Source organism: Phoca vitulina, unplaced genomic scaffold (assembly GCF_004348235.1).
Source record: "Phoca vitulina isolate PV1807 unplaced genomic scaffold, GSC_HSeal_1.0 scaffold21, whole genome shotgun sequence".
In the NCBI taxonomy this organism is placed as follows: Eukaryota; Metazoa; Chordata; class Mammalia; order Carnivora; family Phocidae; genus Phoca; species Phoca vitulina.
This window is the reverse complement of record NW_022589724.1, coordinates 15,011,034-15,026,750: the sequence shown is the minus strand read 5'-3', so window position 1 is coordinate 15,026,750 and position 15,717 is coordinate 15,011,034. Positions and strand designations below refer to the sequence as shown.

Here is a 15,717-nt window from a genome sequence, read left to right as displayed (position 1 = left end):
TGTTTGACCTTACAGTGTGCAGGGGATAATGGAGAAGTGGCACCTCCACCTAGAAAGATGAATATTTATCAGCTGCTATGTGTGAATAATCAGTACCACGCTCAGGAAGGATCGAAGGAGGGGGCTGGCAAGATCAAGGGCTGCTCTTCGTAAAGCTCATGATTTTATACGATAGACATTCATAACAACTCTAAAAAGCACTGGAGGGGGAAGTGCAAACCCTTTTCCATATGAGTTGTTTCAAGGAGAAAAAAAAATTGATTGGTAATAGGACTCTTTAGAGGCAAATACCTCTAATAGGTGTGGTGAATTCCTTCCTGAAACTAAGGGACAAGGAGAAACACAGCATTCCCTAGAGACAGACTGCTTCAAAGAGAAATCAGAAGAAAGAATCAAAGGTACAGGGAGAGGTAAAAGGGATTAAGAAAGGGTGTAGCCCAGCCTCCTCCGCTCCTGCAGGAAGAAGCTGAGGTCAGGTCCACAAAGATGTGAGTTGCCTCCTGTTGCACGGCCAGGTTTGGTATAGAACCCAAATGTGGTTATTTTAATACTTACTTTAATACTATTTTATTATTTTAATACTTATTTTAATGCTATTAAATGTAAGCAGGCTGGGTGACAGATAACCAGTGAATGTACATACTTGCCGTCTCTGACGGGCATAGAGCACGTTAGCCAAAACCTTCTCTTTGTGCAGAGATGGGTATATTATCATGTCAAGTTGCAGGACACTGAGCTCAGAGAAGCCACCTACAGAAACCGTAATCAGTATCTGTGGGCGTGGAGGAAACGCTGAAGTGCAGAGGGCAGTCCAGTCAGAGGAAAAACCCTGTTTCTTATTAACTTGGACACCCTACCCCTGGGATGCGGGTCCTTGTCTCCTCCTCCCTGTGGCTGCCCATAAAACAACTTCAGATCACAGACGGAGCCTGATTTTGACCTTGGTTTATAAACACTGCCTTTCAAAGTTTACTTCTGATCACTGATTTTGTTTTGCCAATCTTTTTTGCCAGAGGCCCTGCAGTTCTAAAGCAAAAAAACAATGAATAATCAAGAGCTTTTTTTTTTTTTGTAAAAACAGAAAGAAAGGAAGGAAGGAAGAAAGAAAGAAAGAAAAAGAGGAAAGAAAAGAAAGAAAGACCCTGCTCTTTCAGCCTTTTCTTTGATTTTTTGTTTTGGGGCTTTGTATTGCACAGCCAGAGAGAAGCAAGAGTGTGTGTGTGTGCGCGTGCGTGCGCACAGGTGCATGTATGTGCACATGCGTGTGCACACGTGTGCCTGCACCCCTTGCTCCGGTACTTGGAGAGGACAGGACAGGTGACTCCATTAGACAGCATATGTCTAATTCCACCGTCACCTCGTCAGTCTTACAAAGTTTCCCTCTTGTTTTTCCAACCTTCCTCCTCTTTCCTTCCCTGCACAGTTGTAAACCCTTCTCTGAGATGTTCTGTTCCTCTTTATCCTCATAAAAGCTGCTGCAGGGTCTCCTTCACTCCCTGAGCACAGGCTGCCTGCCCTGAGGTGCCCCGGGCAGAGAGGCCAGTTAAGGGCAGTGCGCCTGGTTGGTCTGGGGCCTCTGGGTAGACCCCTGGGAGTCTACGAGCCTTGTTCTACCAGCTGAGCGGCCTTGGGCAATTCTCCTTTCCTCTCTGAGCCTCAGTCCCCTCATCTGGCAGGTAGAATTTAACTCAGAATTCAGCCAGGAGGTTTAAATAAGATCATGAATGTCAAGTACTTTGTTTCTTTGCCCATTGTAACAATATTAATTGTTACTATGTTTGGGTGTAAATTTTATTTTTTAATGCGCCACTCGGTTCAAAATTCAAAAATTAAAAAAAGACATATAGCAAAGTCTCTATTCAACTCTCTCCCTGCTCCCTAGTTGCTCTGTATACAGGTAGTCAGTCAATATTACCAGTTTCTTGTCTGTACGAATAGACAAAATTAGACTTACATCTATACTCTTTTTAAATTTTTTTTGCGGGGAGCACTCTTCCACACTCTGGTATATGTGTGTTTCTCGCTTATTCGATCTGAGAGATAATCCCATATGCCTTATTTACTTCACCAGTCCCCTACTGATGGACACTTAGGTTGATCCCTGTTTTTGCAATGGCTCCTCTTCCCTTCTGTGGTCTGAGCCACTTCCCAATAGTCATGGTCCCTCTTTGGAAAGCCCAGAGTTGCCAGGAGCATCTTTTGCCTCTGGGGAGCTAAACGCCAATGTGCCTCTGTGCACCAAATGGAGGGGCCCCGGAATAGACAGAAAATAGTTAAAAATCCAACCACAGAGAATGATGACTTTGTCTTTCTCTTCTGGAGTTTATAGTGCTTAGTGAGGAGCCTGAAATGCTTCCTTAACCTGTCCCCGTCACCGCCCCCAGACGCACAGCCTCGGTACTCCCTTCCACCCCGGAGGCCAGTGGGGGTAGTCAGTGCCCCTTCTCCCAACTCCCATAAGGTGCTCCCCTCCCGTCCCACCGGTCCTTTCCCAGCCAGACAACCTCGCAACTCCCCTGCCCAGTTCCAGTTCAGAATGCACTTGAAACCACACACCACCGAGTTGCAATGGCATTGTGTCCGGGGGCCTGACTCTGCAGGTCTGCAGAGACCTTGCTTGGCAGTCTTCCCTTCTATATGAACCAGGCCCTTTATGCTCGGTGCCTCTGGCTCCGACTCCCATGAGGCATAAAGACAGGAACCACCATTTATAAAGCATGCGCTCCATGCCACATGAGCAGGGCCGCTGACACCCTTTTATCTCCGTCAGTCACCATGACACAGCCAGATCAAGGGAGCGCCGCATTCAGCCCCGTTTCACAGATGTGGAAACTGAGACCTAAGGGGGTAAGGTGTTTTTAGTTAGGAAGGCCAGAATGGAATCCAAACCCAGGTCAGTCTAACCCCAAAATCCTTGCTCTTAAACCATACTGGCTCCAGTAGCTGTCCCTGGAGCTTAATACGGGACCTGGGACATATGAAGTATTCAATAAAAACATGTTGAAGGGAGAATACATTTTTTAAAATGACTGTCCGTGGCCATATAATTAAAGCCATGGACATTGGCTCCAGATTTGGGGTGGCAACTTTTTATGCAAATTGCAGATCAAAGCCCTCTTCAACCTCCTTGGGAGTTTTTAGCAAATCCAAATGTTTCCCTAATGGAGTTTTTATTGAAAACCAAATGTCCACTTGGGAAAACAGATAGAGGCATCGCCTTGCTTGTGTCTCTCAACTTTTCAATAGTATGATTTAGTTGCTGTGTGAGGCTCTATCTTCAGGTTCCCGTTGACCATCTCCTGTACTGTGGTGCTAGAGACTTATGGGCACTATATTTATGGCAGAAGGAGATATGCTAAAATAATAAATAGTCTTCCACATGGAGGAAGGCCTATCATCCAAAAATAGCACAGCACTGAGCCTGGACTCCCATCACTACTGGGCCATTCCGTCAGGTTATTATGCATAGCTTTTTCCCTGCTGCCATTCTGATCAAGCATGGCCCTCAGGTGCGCACGATGTATGACGCTACTAATTCTTACGGCTTCTAAGACGGGGCAGATAATATTGCCGTTTTGTAGATGAGAAAACCTGGCATCTAGAGAAAAAAGCTGTGGCCACAAAGATACATCTAAAATGTGCTGAGGTCTGCAGTCAGAGTGAAGGGCAGCGTGGACCAGGCTAGCCACGGGAGAGCCACAGTGCCTGCATTTACACGCCTCACTGGGTTTTATTTTCAGCCAACCTTATCTAGCCCTTTCCCGGGAGTTACTGCAAAATCCAGGGTAGCCCATGGGAAAAAGAGTTCTATGGGGCAGGAAATAAAGAGAGAACAATCATGTTTACTGAATTCTTACTATCTGCCAGATTCTGTTAAGGGTTTTACACCCACTAGCTCTGCTAATCCTGAAAATATTCCTGTAGGTGGGCATCACTTTTCCCACTGGGGCTCACAGAAGTGAAGGGATCTTCCAGGCTCCAGAGCCCTTGTGGTTTCCAAAGCTTGGTTCTAAGGAGAGGGCAGAACCCCCGTCAGCCACAGAGTCTGACTACCAGGAGGAGAGGCTACAGGAGAAAGCCAAAAGAGGAGAGAAACAGAAATGGAGAGGGGGAAAAACATCTCCCCCCAAGTGGGCTGTGGGTTTTAAAACTTAATGATCAGCGTGGGTTGGAGAGGGAAAAGATGAGGAAATGAGCTCCCTGGAGACCTGAAAATTGTTTCCTGATCTCTCTGGTTAAACATGGTCAGCTGAAGAGGGCAAAGAGAGAAGCCAAAAAATACACAGAGAAAAGCCAACGGAACCTGGGTTTGGGGGGATGGTATTTATGTAGCAGGAACTGTCCCATGGGCATGGTTCTCCCCGCAGGTAGACCCAGTGCACAGGACGTGTTCACTTTTCTTGCTCTCCCGGCTCTGGACCTCCATCCAGTTCTGGGAATGGGTTCATCGAGGTCAGTTTCCATGTCAATGTTATTTCCAGGATCCCTCAGCTGGGCTGGCTCTGCTGCCCCGTCCTGGGCCCAGAAAGGTCACACCACAACCATATGCCTTGGAGAACCAAGCCTCAGTTTTCTCCCCTATAAAATGGCTACCACACTTTCTTCTCAGGGGTTTCTAAATGAGGATTAATCCTTATCAGTTACAAAGAACCGTACAATGGTCAAGTCTTGGTATCATTTAATAAAAGGAACTAGAAAGCAAAGGTTTGGAAAAAATGCTAAAACTGAAAAATTATAGGATGGCATATTCCAAGCTGTGAAACCACCAGCCTCACTTCCTCAGATATCAGCTGTGGTGTTAACATTCTGCTTGAGTGAAACCTAATGGCAGCTCCATGGCCCTGGGCCCTGTACCTGAATGAGAGAACAATTGTCTCTATCAAGTCACAACTTGACCACAGATCACCACATTCTCCATCCTAAAGGCTCGGCTCAGACACGAACTCTAGAAGCTGAGTTTTCCTAGATAAGGAATCCAGGAAAAATCATTGATGAGCAAGATAGTTGCCTATTTCTGGGTTTCTCCTGTGCTTTCTCCTTGACAGCCATGGGCTCTCCAAAGGAGATCAGTTTCTCAGACATCACTGAGGATTCGGCCACTGTCAGCTGGATGGCGCCATCTGCCCAGGTGGAGAACTTCCGGATTACCTACGTGCCCATTGCAGGAGGTAGGGCACTGGAAGGAGGGGTTGGAAGCAGCAGCCTGGAGGGTTTGAGTGGGGTAGTGAAGAGACTCTGGTAACTCCCATCCTCCCAAATATGACCAAAGAAAATTACTTCCTTCTGTTGGAGACCATATCTGTAGGTTTCATTTGTAAAGTGCTGTAAGATCCTTGGAAGAACTGCCTTGCGAAGGGTCATTTTATGAAGACCCTCTTCCAGCCTTGAAACCCTCGACTCCTATAAGAAATGGACCCCAGTGTTGTTTTCACACAGTGGCAGAGACTCTAAATACACTGGTCCTTTTCTCTTTGAGCACACTCATCTGAAAAGCTGATCCTGACCTGGATGTATGTGAGGTTTTATCCTTTGGTCCTCAAATCTGTCTGTCTCAGTAGAGATGGGGAGTTGTGACTTTGCTAGTAGAAGTGGGAGTTCTAGTTCAATACACAGGGGCCACAACAAAGACCGTGGTGGGGGCAGGGGGGATGCACTGTCAGATCTGCCAAAAGACATTCTGGCAGGTAGAAGTACATACCTCTTCAGAGGGATGCGGTGGCAGCTCTACGGAAGTTTGGCCAGCTGGTATATAAGCTCCTCACCAGCCCCAAAATTCTAGGGAAATATAAATTGTGGCCTTTTTAATAAATATAAGAGTACAATCTTGACTATGACCATCTTCTTTCCTTAAAGGGTAGGATCTCTGCTAGGAAGGATCTCTGTCTTAGCTTAACCCAAACCTAAGACAATGGGTTAAATAGACCAGATATACATTACATAGTGAGCTTTTCATATTTGTGGGAAAAATAAATAAATAAAAACATGCCAGCTCTCTACTGAACGGAAACTTGCCATTTTTAGCACATTGTGACTTCATGTTTCTTCCCCTCCTGGCTTGGTTTTTGGCATCTGCACGGATGGAAAAAAAGCATTATACAAAAAGTAAGACCTCTTCTCTTATGCCAGAGGATAGGAGCAAATGAGAGGAAGTCAAGAAAATGGTACTGGATCAAGATATAATTTCATTTCCAAATTGGATACACCCATTCTTGGGGCAACAGTAAGTTTCAGTGATGTTCACCATTCCCGATCTTGCTTTTGCCATGTTCCAGGGACACCGTCAGTGGTAACTGTGGATGGAACCAAGACGCAGACCAGGCTGGTGAGGCTCTTACCTGGAGCAGAGTACCTTGTCAGCGTCATCGCCATGAAGGGCTTCGAGGAAAGCGAACCAGTCTCAGGCTCGTTCAGCACAGGTGTTTTTCTCACCTTCCGCATTATTGCTCATGACTCAGCAGCTGGAAAAAAATTTCTTTTATTTGGGAAATCCTAGTGGAAAATGGACTGAATTTGGAGCACCAGAGACCTCATTTCTGGCCCGTCCCTGGCCTGTTATAGGCAGGAACCCTTCATTTCATCCTTAACTGCCCTGGGCCTTCATTTCTTGGGTTAGTGTGGAAGAAAGAACACACGTTTGGGAGTCATACTGCCCTGAATTGAAATGCCAAGTCTACCACTTCTAGATACATGAGCTGTCAGTTAATTTCTTTAGGATCTAGTTTCCTTCTCTGTAAAATGGGTACAATTCTGCTTTCTTTGCAGGGTGCCATAAGAATCACATGACATGATTTATGTAAAACATCTGTAAATGTAAATGACTGTGCACGTTAATCCACCTCCTTCCCTCCCTGCCTATAGAGGAAACCCTCTGTAATGGTGATAGCTATAAAGTAGCTACTCCTGACTGGGCTGCTACTGCATTCCAGGCACTGTCCCTAAACCCTTTGCATTTAAACCATGCAAATGCCTACATCATTCCCATTTTACAGAGGAAACAACTGAGATCCAGGGAAATGAAATACCTTGGCCAAGGCCACCTAACTAGTAAAGTAAATGCTGAAGCAAATTTGAACTTAGGTCAGCCTCACTCCAAACCCTGTGTTCTTCTAAAATAGAGGATTGTTTTCCTATTATAACCTGATTTGTACAGCATACTGTAAGGAGGGGGAAATAATGAATTGCATTGAAGGAGAATGAAGTGGAAAATTTCTCTTCAGGCAGCCATGTCTCTGAACAATTTATCCTTTGATAGGCGAGCAATTATCCAGTCTAATCCATTAAGGGATCCAAAGAATGGGCCTCATAGGAAATTTTAAAAATATCCTAATAGTCGAAAAAAGTTGATTATATGCAATTATAACATCCCATCTGAACCCAGAGTCCTGTCTGCCCTGCCACACAGGCCCTTATTTCCCCCATAGAAACCTTTCATTCATGGACTTTCCGGTTGCAAACGCTGGATGCACTCCCTCCCGAGGCCCATTGTCCTGGGCATTTAAAGGAGATTCTGTACAGACAGGCTGAAGCAGGAAGGAGCTTGGAGTTGACCATGTGGGCTCCCAAAAGTACTCTGCCTCCTTCTGCTTCTCTGGGCCGTCATCACATCTCTTGGGGCTCAGGAGCCTCATCTTTGAAATGAGCTGATGACAGCTGACCTCCAGCCTCCCAGGGCCGTTGTCCTGGAGTAATTGAGTCATAAATGCAAATGCAAGAGGATAATAGTCCTCTTTAGGTTAGTTTCTGAGAAAGGGCTGCTGGGTCATCAAAGGGGTCGGTTAAACGGGCCAGCGCCCTTTGTCAGTACAAGTCATTTGGCAATCATATCGAAGACTCCAGTAACGTTAATAGTCATGTTACTAACAGCAGCCACCGTGAGTGAGCGCTGCCCCAGCACATCTCACACACGCAAGGTCTCGTTCATCCTTCTAGCAGCCGCCCTCTGACACCTGAAGAAATGAGGTTTGGAGAAGGGCACACAGACGCTAGGCAGAGAAGCCACGATAGAACTGGGGCCCGCCAGCCTCTGGGGCCTGGCTCTGTGTTGCCCACCAGCCCTCTAACCGGAGCTATCGTTCAAAGCCCAGAAGAGCCTCAGGCAGCCTTGACTCTGGGAGGCTCCCTATTTTTGTAAGTTCTTTCCCTGGGAACAGTGATGAACTATAATGATAACCCTCATCATATGTTCAGCCCTTTCCAGTTTATATAGCTCCTTTCCACCTGTACTATCATGTGAGCATCAGAATAACCCTGGGGATAAAGCCAGGCAGAATGAGGATCTCCATTGTACAAGTGGGGAAACAGAGACCCAAGAGAAGCCAGCCAGCAAGGAAGAAACCATGACTCAAAGCCAGGGCGCCCTGGCTCCAGACTCAGGACGTGAACTGTGTGCGCACCAGGCGCCATGTCCCAACACCAGGAGTCCAGGAGCAGTGAGACAGCCGAGCAGCTGTGGGCTGGTGTCTGACCCACCACTGCCTATCTCTCCAATATATCATCATCTTTCTCTGCAGCTCTGGATGGCCCATCTGGCCTGGTGACAGCCAACATCAGCGACACAGAAGCCTTGGCCATGTGGCAGCCAGCCATTGCCCCCGTGGATAGTTATGTCATCTCCTACACAGGGGAGAAAGGTAAGGCCATGTCTAAGACCCTCCCCACCAGAAGGAGTGTCTGTCCTGCTGTTCCCTTCCTCCCTGTCACGTTTGGACCAGGAAAGCAAAAATACACGGGAAGCTTGGAAAGGCCAGTGATGTTCTTGGGGCTCTCAGAATAGACTAATGGGCTGAAGCTGGGGCTGGGTAGGTCGGTGTGGAGGGCCTGGCCAGAGGGGGGCAAGGGAGGCCTCACCCATCCTCCTCTGCTTGGTGACAAGTGAAGAGCATCAATGTTGTGGTTATACCAAGGAAGGCCGGTAGGCCATTTAAAGGAAAACAAAGGGCACATTTCCAGCCTGCATGCGTTTCCCTAGCCTGTCCGCCCCTCTCCTGCTAGTCTCCCTGCCTGTCACCGTGAGCCTCCCTCTCTAGGCAGCAGCTCCCATCTCTTACAAAGAATGAGTTCAAAATCTAGAATCTTAAACAGACTATTTCAGGAGGCACTGGGGAGGCTGGGCCTCTTAGAGGCTACAGAGGAGTTAACAGATGCAATTGAGAAATCAGAAATTATTTCTCCTTGTCTTTGCAGACATCTGTGCTAATTAATATACTTATTTAGCCGACTAAACACTTGTTTGGGGCACCAACACATCACGGCCACCAAAACGTAAGATCAAATACAAGTAAGAGGGAGGAGAAAGAGATTGTTTTTAAGTGAATGAATTCATGCTTTTGTAATGAGCTACCCTAGAACAAGACTTTACTATCTGAATCCCAAAGCACGTGTAAGTTTCCTATTTTACGGTTTAGGATTGTTTTACTTGCAGTGACAACATGAAGGGATGCCATAACCTGTGCCTGGGGCCTCTGAAAATCTGCATTCCCCCCTGGGCCACTACCTAAGAGAGTTCTTTATGAGCATAGAGCAGGTTGGAGAGTGAGGGAAGAGAGATTTCGGGGTTTATTCTTTTTACTCTTCTATTCATTCATTCATTCATTCATTATCTCTTCAGTTCTTAAATATTCCCCGTGAGCGAACTCCTCCGAGTCAGGGAAGCTGGTGATGTATCTACAGTAAACCAGAGCATAGTTCACAGGGATTATGGGATTAGTAGATGCAGACCTAGAAAGGGGCCTGGTCCAGGAGATGGGGTCTCATGGATGATAAACAGGATGATCAACTGATCCCAGGATACCCAGGACTTTCCCAATTCCAGCCCTGAAAGTCCCACACCCTGGGAAATCTCTCAGTCCCCGGCCAGCCAAGGTGGTCGGTCACCTGTGATCAGGAAATAAACACATGCACCTGGCGCCATGTTTTGGTTTCCACCACTGGACTTGACCCAGTGGGTCTGCGAGGCACTAACCAGGCTCTAGAGCATCTGCAGCTGCCCAGTTTTTGTGGTTCTCCAGCCTCGTGATTTAACAACATTGGTCAGATTATAAAAGGACATGGGAGTAAGTGAAAAAGAGGGGAAAGCAAGTAACGAGACACATTAAATCTGGGCAGCCCGAGGCTTGGAGACGTTAGCTGCAGCTCTCCTCTAGCTCGTTCCTGCACCTCCGCTGCAAAGCTCCCCCCCGGCCAGCACCGTGTGGAAACACCTCCCGACCCCCAGGCCCCCTTCCTCCTGATTTGGTGCCTGGAAAAATCCAGTCTCCATATGATAAATCCTTTGTGTATGAGGTGAGTGCTCAAGAGAGAGAACAGGGTGTGAGTCATTTCAGAAATCAGACCTGCTCTTCTACAGGGTCACTGAAAGTTTGTGCTCGAAGTAGGTGTGTGCGCCGTGGGCCAAGCGTGCCGACGGCTCACACTGGGAGCGGTAACCGCTCGGTGTGTTTCATGTTTAGTGCCAGAAATTACACGCACAGTGTCCGGGAACACGGTGGAGTATGCTCTGACCGACCTCGAGCCTGCCACGGAGTACACGCTGAGGATCTTTGCAGAGAAAGGGCCCCAGAAGAGCTCAGTCATCACTACCAAGTTCACAACAGGTACGAAGACGCCAGGAGCTGGAAGACGCCCGCCCACGGCCTCCATCTTAAACTCCAACCCCTTCTTTCTTAAGTCAGGTCCTTGCAATGTGATGACATCAGCATCAGCGAAATTCACCAGTGCCCACTCAATCGGGACCTTAAGAAACACACCATTTCCTTTTGAACTGAAATGACCTTGTTCTCCCCCCGGACTAAGAAACGGTTTTAAGAGGAAGGCTTTTTTAAAGTGGAAAACCAGTCCCCATTGGCCCTCAACCCAGTATTTAATGATCCCTGTTCTAGGCAGGGAAATATTTTTAAGAGAAGGATTTTTCAGGCACGTTTTCCTAGATGTCCATTGGGTTTTTATACATTGAGACCTTTTTACAAACTGTAGCAGGCAGGGAAAGAGAAGAAGCATCCTCTCAGTAGGGATGAATGCCAATATCAGCATTCATCTGTCCACTTATTGAGGAGCAAGAGGGTTGGGAATTATGTTCACAGCTGTGTCTTTCTTCCCAAATCCACCCAAGGCCAATCAAGAGTGTGTTGGGCTCAGGAAAATCTGGCCCTTGGGATGAAACGAACCACAGAGGATTCTGTCTTTGGAGATCGCATGATTCAACTCCCTCATCTACGGGGTGGGGAAGGTTCTGCCCAAGGTCATATAGGTCAATGGTAGGGAAAGGACTTGAAGCCAGGCTTCCTGATAACCCAGCCAAGGGAGTTTTGTCCTAGAGTTGCTGACATATTTGCTAACAAATGACTTATCTTCTGCAGACCTTGATTCTCCAAGAGACTTGACTGCTACTGAGGTTCAGTCAGAAACTGCCCTCCTCACCTGGAGACCCCCCCGGGCATCTGTCACCGGCTACCTGTTGGTGTATGAATCCATCGATGGTACAGTCAAGGTATCTTGAAGTATATAAACTCCCCGCTGCTGTTTGAAACATGTACATGATCCTCAGCGGAGAGAAGAATCACCCCGGGGCTGTTTCTCCATCTCAGTGCAGCTAGGGAGCTGAAAATAAAAAAAATTAACAGGGACGGGATGCCATGCCAGACCTTCTGAATCATATGCTCCAGCCTCCCTGTCTCATCTTAACCAGACTCCAGTTTTGATTGCCCGCCAAGGTCAAGAACCACTGCTCACAAGATTTGAGGACATTTTAGGAGCTGGATGCTGGTCTTTTAATGTTTTATTGAGCAAAAGCCAGAGGCTTCTTGAGCATCTTTGCCATATATACAATCTCGCAGATGGCACCATTCCATTATATATTGAAACATACATCACCACGCTCCTAAGACAACAACTGTTAATGCTATTTACAGCAATTGTTACTGATATTCTCTACCCATGAACATCTTTTCTTTTACTTTCCAATTCAAAATAACTTTAACCCTTCCTTTCACACAAGTGAACTTGATCTCTAAACTTTATTTTCTGAACTTGTTATTGAACTTTTCATTTTGGTCATCGCACTCTACATTTCTGAGATCTTTTCCTTATTCCCTGCTCATCCATCTTTCTCTAGCGTATTGTTTGTATTCCGCTTCTTCTCTTTATCTCTAAGAATATATATTACTGGTATTTTATTCTACAACCTGCATAGTGTCTCTTCCAAGTTCCTTTTTTTTTTTTCTTTCTTTCTGTTTCACTGCTATTGTTTGGCTTGGGTGTTTATCTTTCATGTTGGAGACTTCCGCCCAATGTCCAATGGTCCTTTTGTACTTGAGCCAAGAATGAAACAGCTTATTGGGAGTTCCGATGGCAGACACGGGGCTTGTCAACCAATGAGGCTCACCGTAGAGTAAGCAAGTGCCCAGCAATTTTGTTGGGGGACTCACAAGTAGCAGTTCTGTAAGCCTTTTCTCTTGAGCTAATCCACCTCCCTAGAGGGTCCTCCAACCCCTTCAAACCAAGCTGCCAGGACCGTAGCCCGAGGAAGAGCCTGGGCCCCCACTGTGTACACACCTTCCCTTCTGTTTCCAGTGTAGCTCCACGGGGCCTGGTGGATTTGAATCCAGAGTCTTCTCTCTGGCTCAGTGTCTCCAGAGAGTACACCTCAGCCTTTCATCTGGACTGGGAAGGACAGTCATCCAGACTTGGTGTGGGGGTGGGGGGGATGAGAGAGCTTGGAATCTATTCCTTATTTAAGCTGTTAAACAAACTTTTGTTCAGCCATGTCCCACACTGGCCTTCAAAGGCATCTTTGTTTTTGTACACGTCCCATTCCTGAACTTGCTAGGCCCTGCAGCATTCATCAGCCAGCTTCAGGATGGCCCCACCCACTCAGCCAACTATCCCCCAGCCTGCTCCCTCGCTTGTCACCCCACCGCATCCCTTCCCATCCGTCAGGATTCTGTGGACATTGCATGCCTCTGTCTGTCTCATCTGTCATCCGCTTCACCCTCATGGACTTGTGCTTCCTATCCCTTCACTCTCATTGCAGGGGGTTTCAGAAGAAAGTAGAGCTAAACTGGCATGTCTAATCCACCATGTTTAACTAGAAGTGGACACACATTTCTAGTTACTCCCGTGGCCCTTCTTTGAGTTGGCATAACAACGAACTAACTCACTGTATGCATGGAGGCAAGTCCTTTATTTTCTCTGGGTGTCGTGTTCCCATCTGTAAAATGAGTGCATTGGACTCACCAGCCTTACAAGTCGCTTCCCAGCAGGCATTCTAGGACTGAGTTTACCTGAGTCCTGAGCCCCATTTCGGTCTACCCCGATTACCTAGAAAAGGACTTTGCACAGCAGCCTAGAGAGCTGAGCAGTAATTGTATCCCCAAGTAAGTCAACGAACCCAGCTTTATACCTGATCCTTCCCCAGGGACCAGACCTGGGGGCCACATAAAGGTCACCAGTGTCAGCCTACTGACTTACCTTCCTACATGTCCAGTCCCCACCTGTGTATGTTTCACTCAAGAAAATAACCTGATGTAGGAGGAGAGAGTCCTGGACAGGATGTGGGGAGATAGGAGGTAGGACCAACCTCTGCCACCAACACATTATGGAGTGAGAGTGAGTCCCTCAGCTTCTCTGGAAGTCAGCCCCCCACCCCTCATGGGAAGCATCAGGATAACCTCACCTGCCCAACGTGAGGATGCGAGAGAGCATTGCAGGGGCCTCCACACTGACTCACTATTGCCCACAGCTTGTCGGCCGTGTTTGCAGGCTGCAGGCACCGCTGGGTTGGGTTTGCTAGCAGTGTAGGTTGAATTCCAATCCCAGACATCCAGGTCATCTGCTAAAAGGTGAATTTGCAGGCATGGGAAGCTAGAAAGAGGATTTGGAAAGGAGGAAGACCTCCTGGAAGCTGGAACGAATGTTCTCTGGACAGTAACACCATGAGCAGTCACAAACTACGGGGGGGTGAGAGGAGGTCTGGCCGCAGAGGCGCACGCACACCTCTCCTGGACATCTCTGTTCTAGAAAGAGATAAGCCGGGTCAGCTCAGGCTTCCACCGTGCCTGCTGAGCCACTGCAGTCATCCCCTGACTCAAGAGATCCCCACACTGACTGCATCCGAATCATTCGGGGAGCTTCTTTGATATGCACCTGGCAGAGCCCCACTTCTGGCTCTTACGATGCTGCCAGTCTGGGATGGCGCCCAGGCGTTGTATTATCTTAAAGCTTCCCAGAGGCCTGTGAAAAAGAGCCATATTAGGGACCGCTGATATAACTGGTCTGAAAACCTAAACCTTTTGTCCTTTGTGTGGTTCCTCTTGCTACCATGTTAAGCTGGGTTCACTTCATTCACTTGTTCAAAAACCTTTTGGGAGTCCGCATTCCTTATCATGATAAACTTCAGATTCCACAGCTTGGCACTTAAGGCCCTTTGTAATCTGGTCTTTGCCTACTTCTTCCACCACTCCAGCACCACCCAAAACCAAGCGTGGTTCAGGTAGGTCATTACCTCCTCCTCTGCCCCTTCTGGCCTCAGTGCCTTTCTTTATGCTGCACTCCCCCCATCTCTGATGTCCCAGAAATGAGCATGGAGCCTGACATAGAGTGAGGCTCAGTGGATTCTTTTGAATGAAGAAATGAATGGATGGGTGAATGAATGAATGTGTCATCTGTACCCTGAGGATTTGGGTGGCAAAAAAATTATAACATTCTTTCTTCTGCCCTTAGGAAGTCATTCTGGGTCCAGAAACCACCTCCTATAGCCTGGCGGAGCTGAGCCCCTCCACCCACTACACGGCCAAGATCCAGGCATTGAATGGGCCGCTGAGGAGCAAGCTGGTCCAGACAGTCTTTACCACAAGTAAGGGGCTCAGGGTGCAGCGGGGCCTTGAGATCGAACTTTGTGAGACAAGACGGACCCTCCACTTCTCTGACCATGACTGAATTTTTCCCTCACATCTCTTAAAATGATCAGTGCCTGCCACTCCCTGAGAGCCCGAGGAATGTGGGTGCAGGAGGTTAAGGGCCTTGTGGTGAAAGGGAAGGAGGACCAGTAGTGAGACCTCTGGATGCAAGCCCCGTCTCCACCACTTGCTCTGGGTGATTTAGGAAAGTTACTGCCACTCTGCAAGCCTCAGTTTCTTCATCTATACAGTGCGACTCACAGCAGCCCTTCCTCACGAGGACCCTGTGCTGTGTCTGAACTCCTAGCCCCAGTGTGTGGCCCATGGGCCGGGCTCATTGTAAGCCGGGTCCTGTTAACAAAGCCTGTCCGTAGTCGAAATCAAAACCAGTCCTCCCACCGAGCTGGTAGGATCATCGGGCCCCATTTTCTGCGGGGGAAGCAGAGGCTCCCAGAGACTCAGTGACTCCAGGCTCTAGCATGAGTGAGAGGCAGATCTGGGCCCTGGGAAGCGCCCTGCACCCTGCCACTGGGTGTCGTCCGCAGATGGCCAACGTGTGAGGCCTTTCTCTGGTGAACTAAGAGGATGCACGCATTCCTGAGGAAGGGAGGAGTGGGCCTCTGGAAAGCCCTGGGCGCAGGATACCCGGCGTGCATCCCCAGCCGCCTCCTGCCCTGTGCGTCTGGCTCCAGTCACTGCACTCTCCAGTCACTCTCCCTGCTGAGGGAGCTGCAGAAGCCAAAGCCCTTTGCCAGACCTCACAGCCGGTGCTGGGAGCACAAACACATGAGTGTGCCCTAAAGATGCTCCCAGACCAGGGCCGGGA

The 15,717-nt window shown here is 48.0% G+C and overlaps 1 protein-coding gene across 3 annotated transcripts in view; it reads left to right on the top strand.

Annotated features, from left to right (window-relative positions):
• TNC (tenascin C) overlaps window positions 1–15,717 on the top strand; it is a 91,689-nt gene that overhangs the window by 68,327 nt on the left and 7,645 nt on the right. For all 3 annotated transcript variants that reach the window (XM_032418365.1, XM_032418363.1, XM_032418366.1), the window contains 6 exons: window positions 5,046–5,168; window positions 6,273–6,416; window positions 8,511–8,630; window positions 10,449–10,592; window positions 11,355–11,485; window positions 14,716–14,848. In XM_032418365.1, coding sequence (XP_032274256.1) covers window positions 5,046–5,168; window positions 6,273–6,416; window positions 8,511–8,630; window positions 10,449–10,592; window positions 11,355–11,485; window positions 14,716–14,848 — 795 coding nt within the window. The remainder of the gene's footprint in view (window positions 1–5,045; window positions 5,169–6,272; window positions 6,417–8,510; window positions 8,631–10,448; window positions 10,593–11,354; window positions 11,486–14,715; window positions 14,849–15,717) is intronic.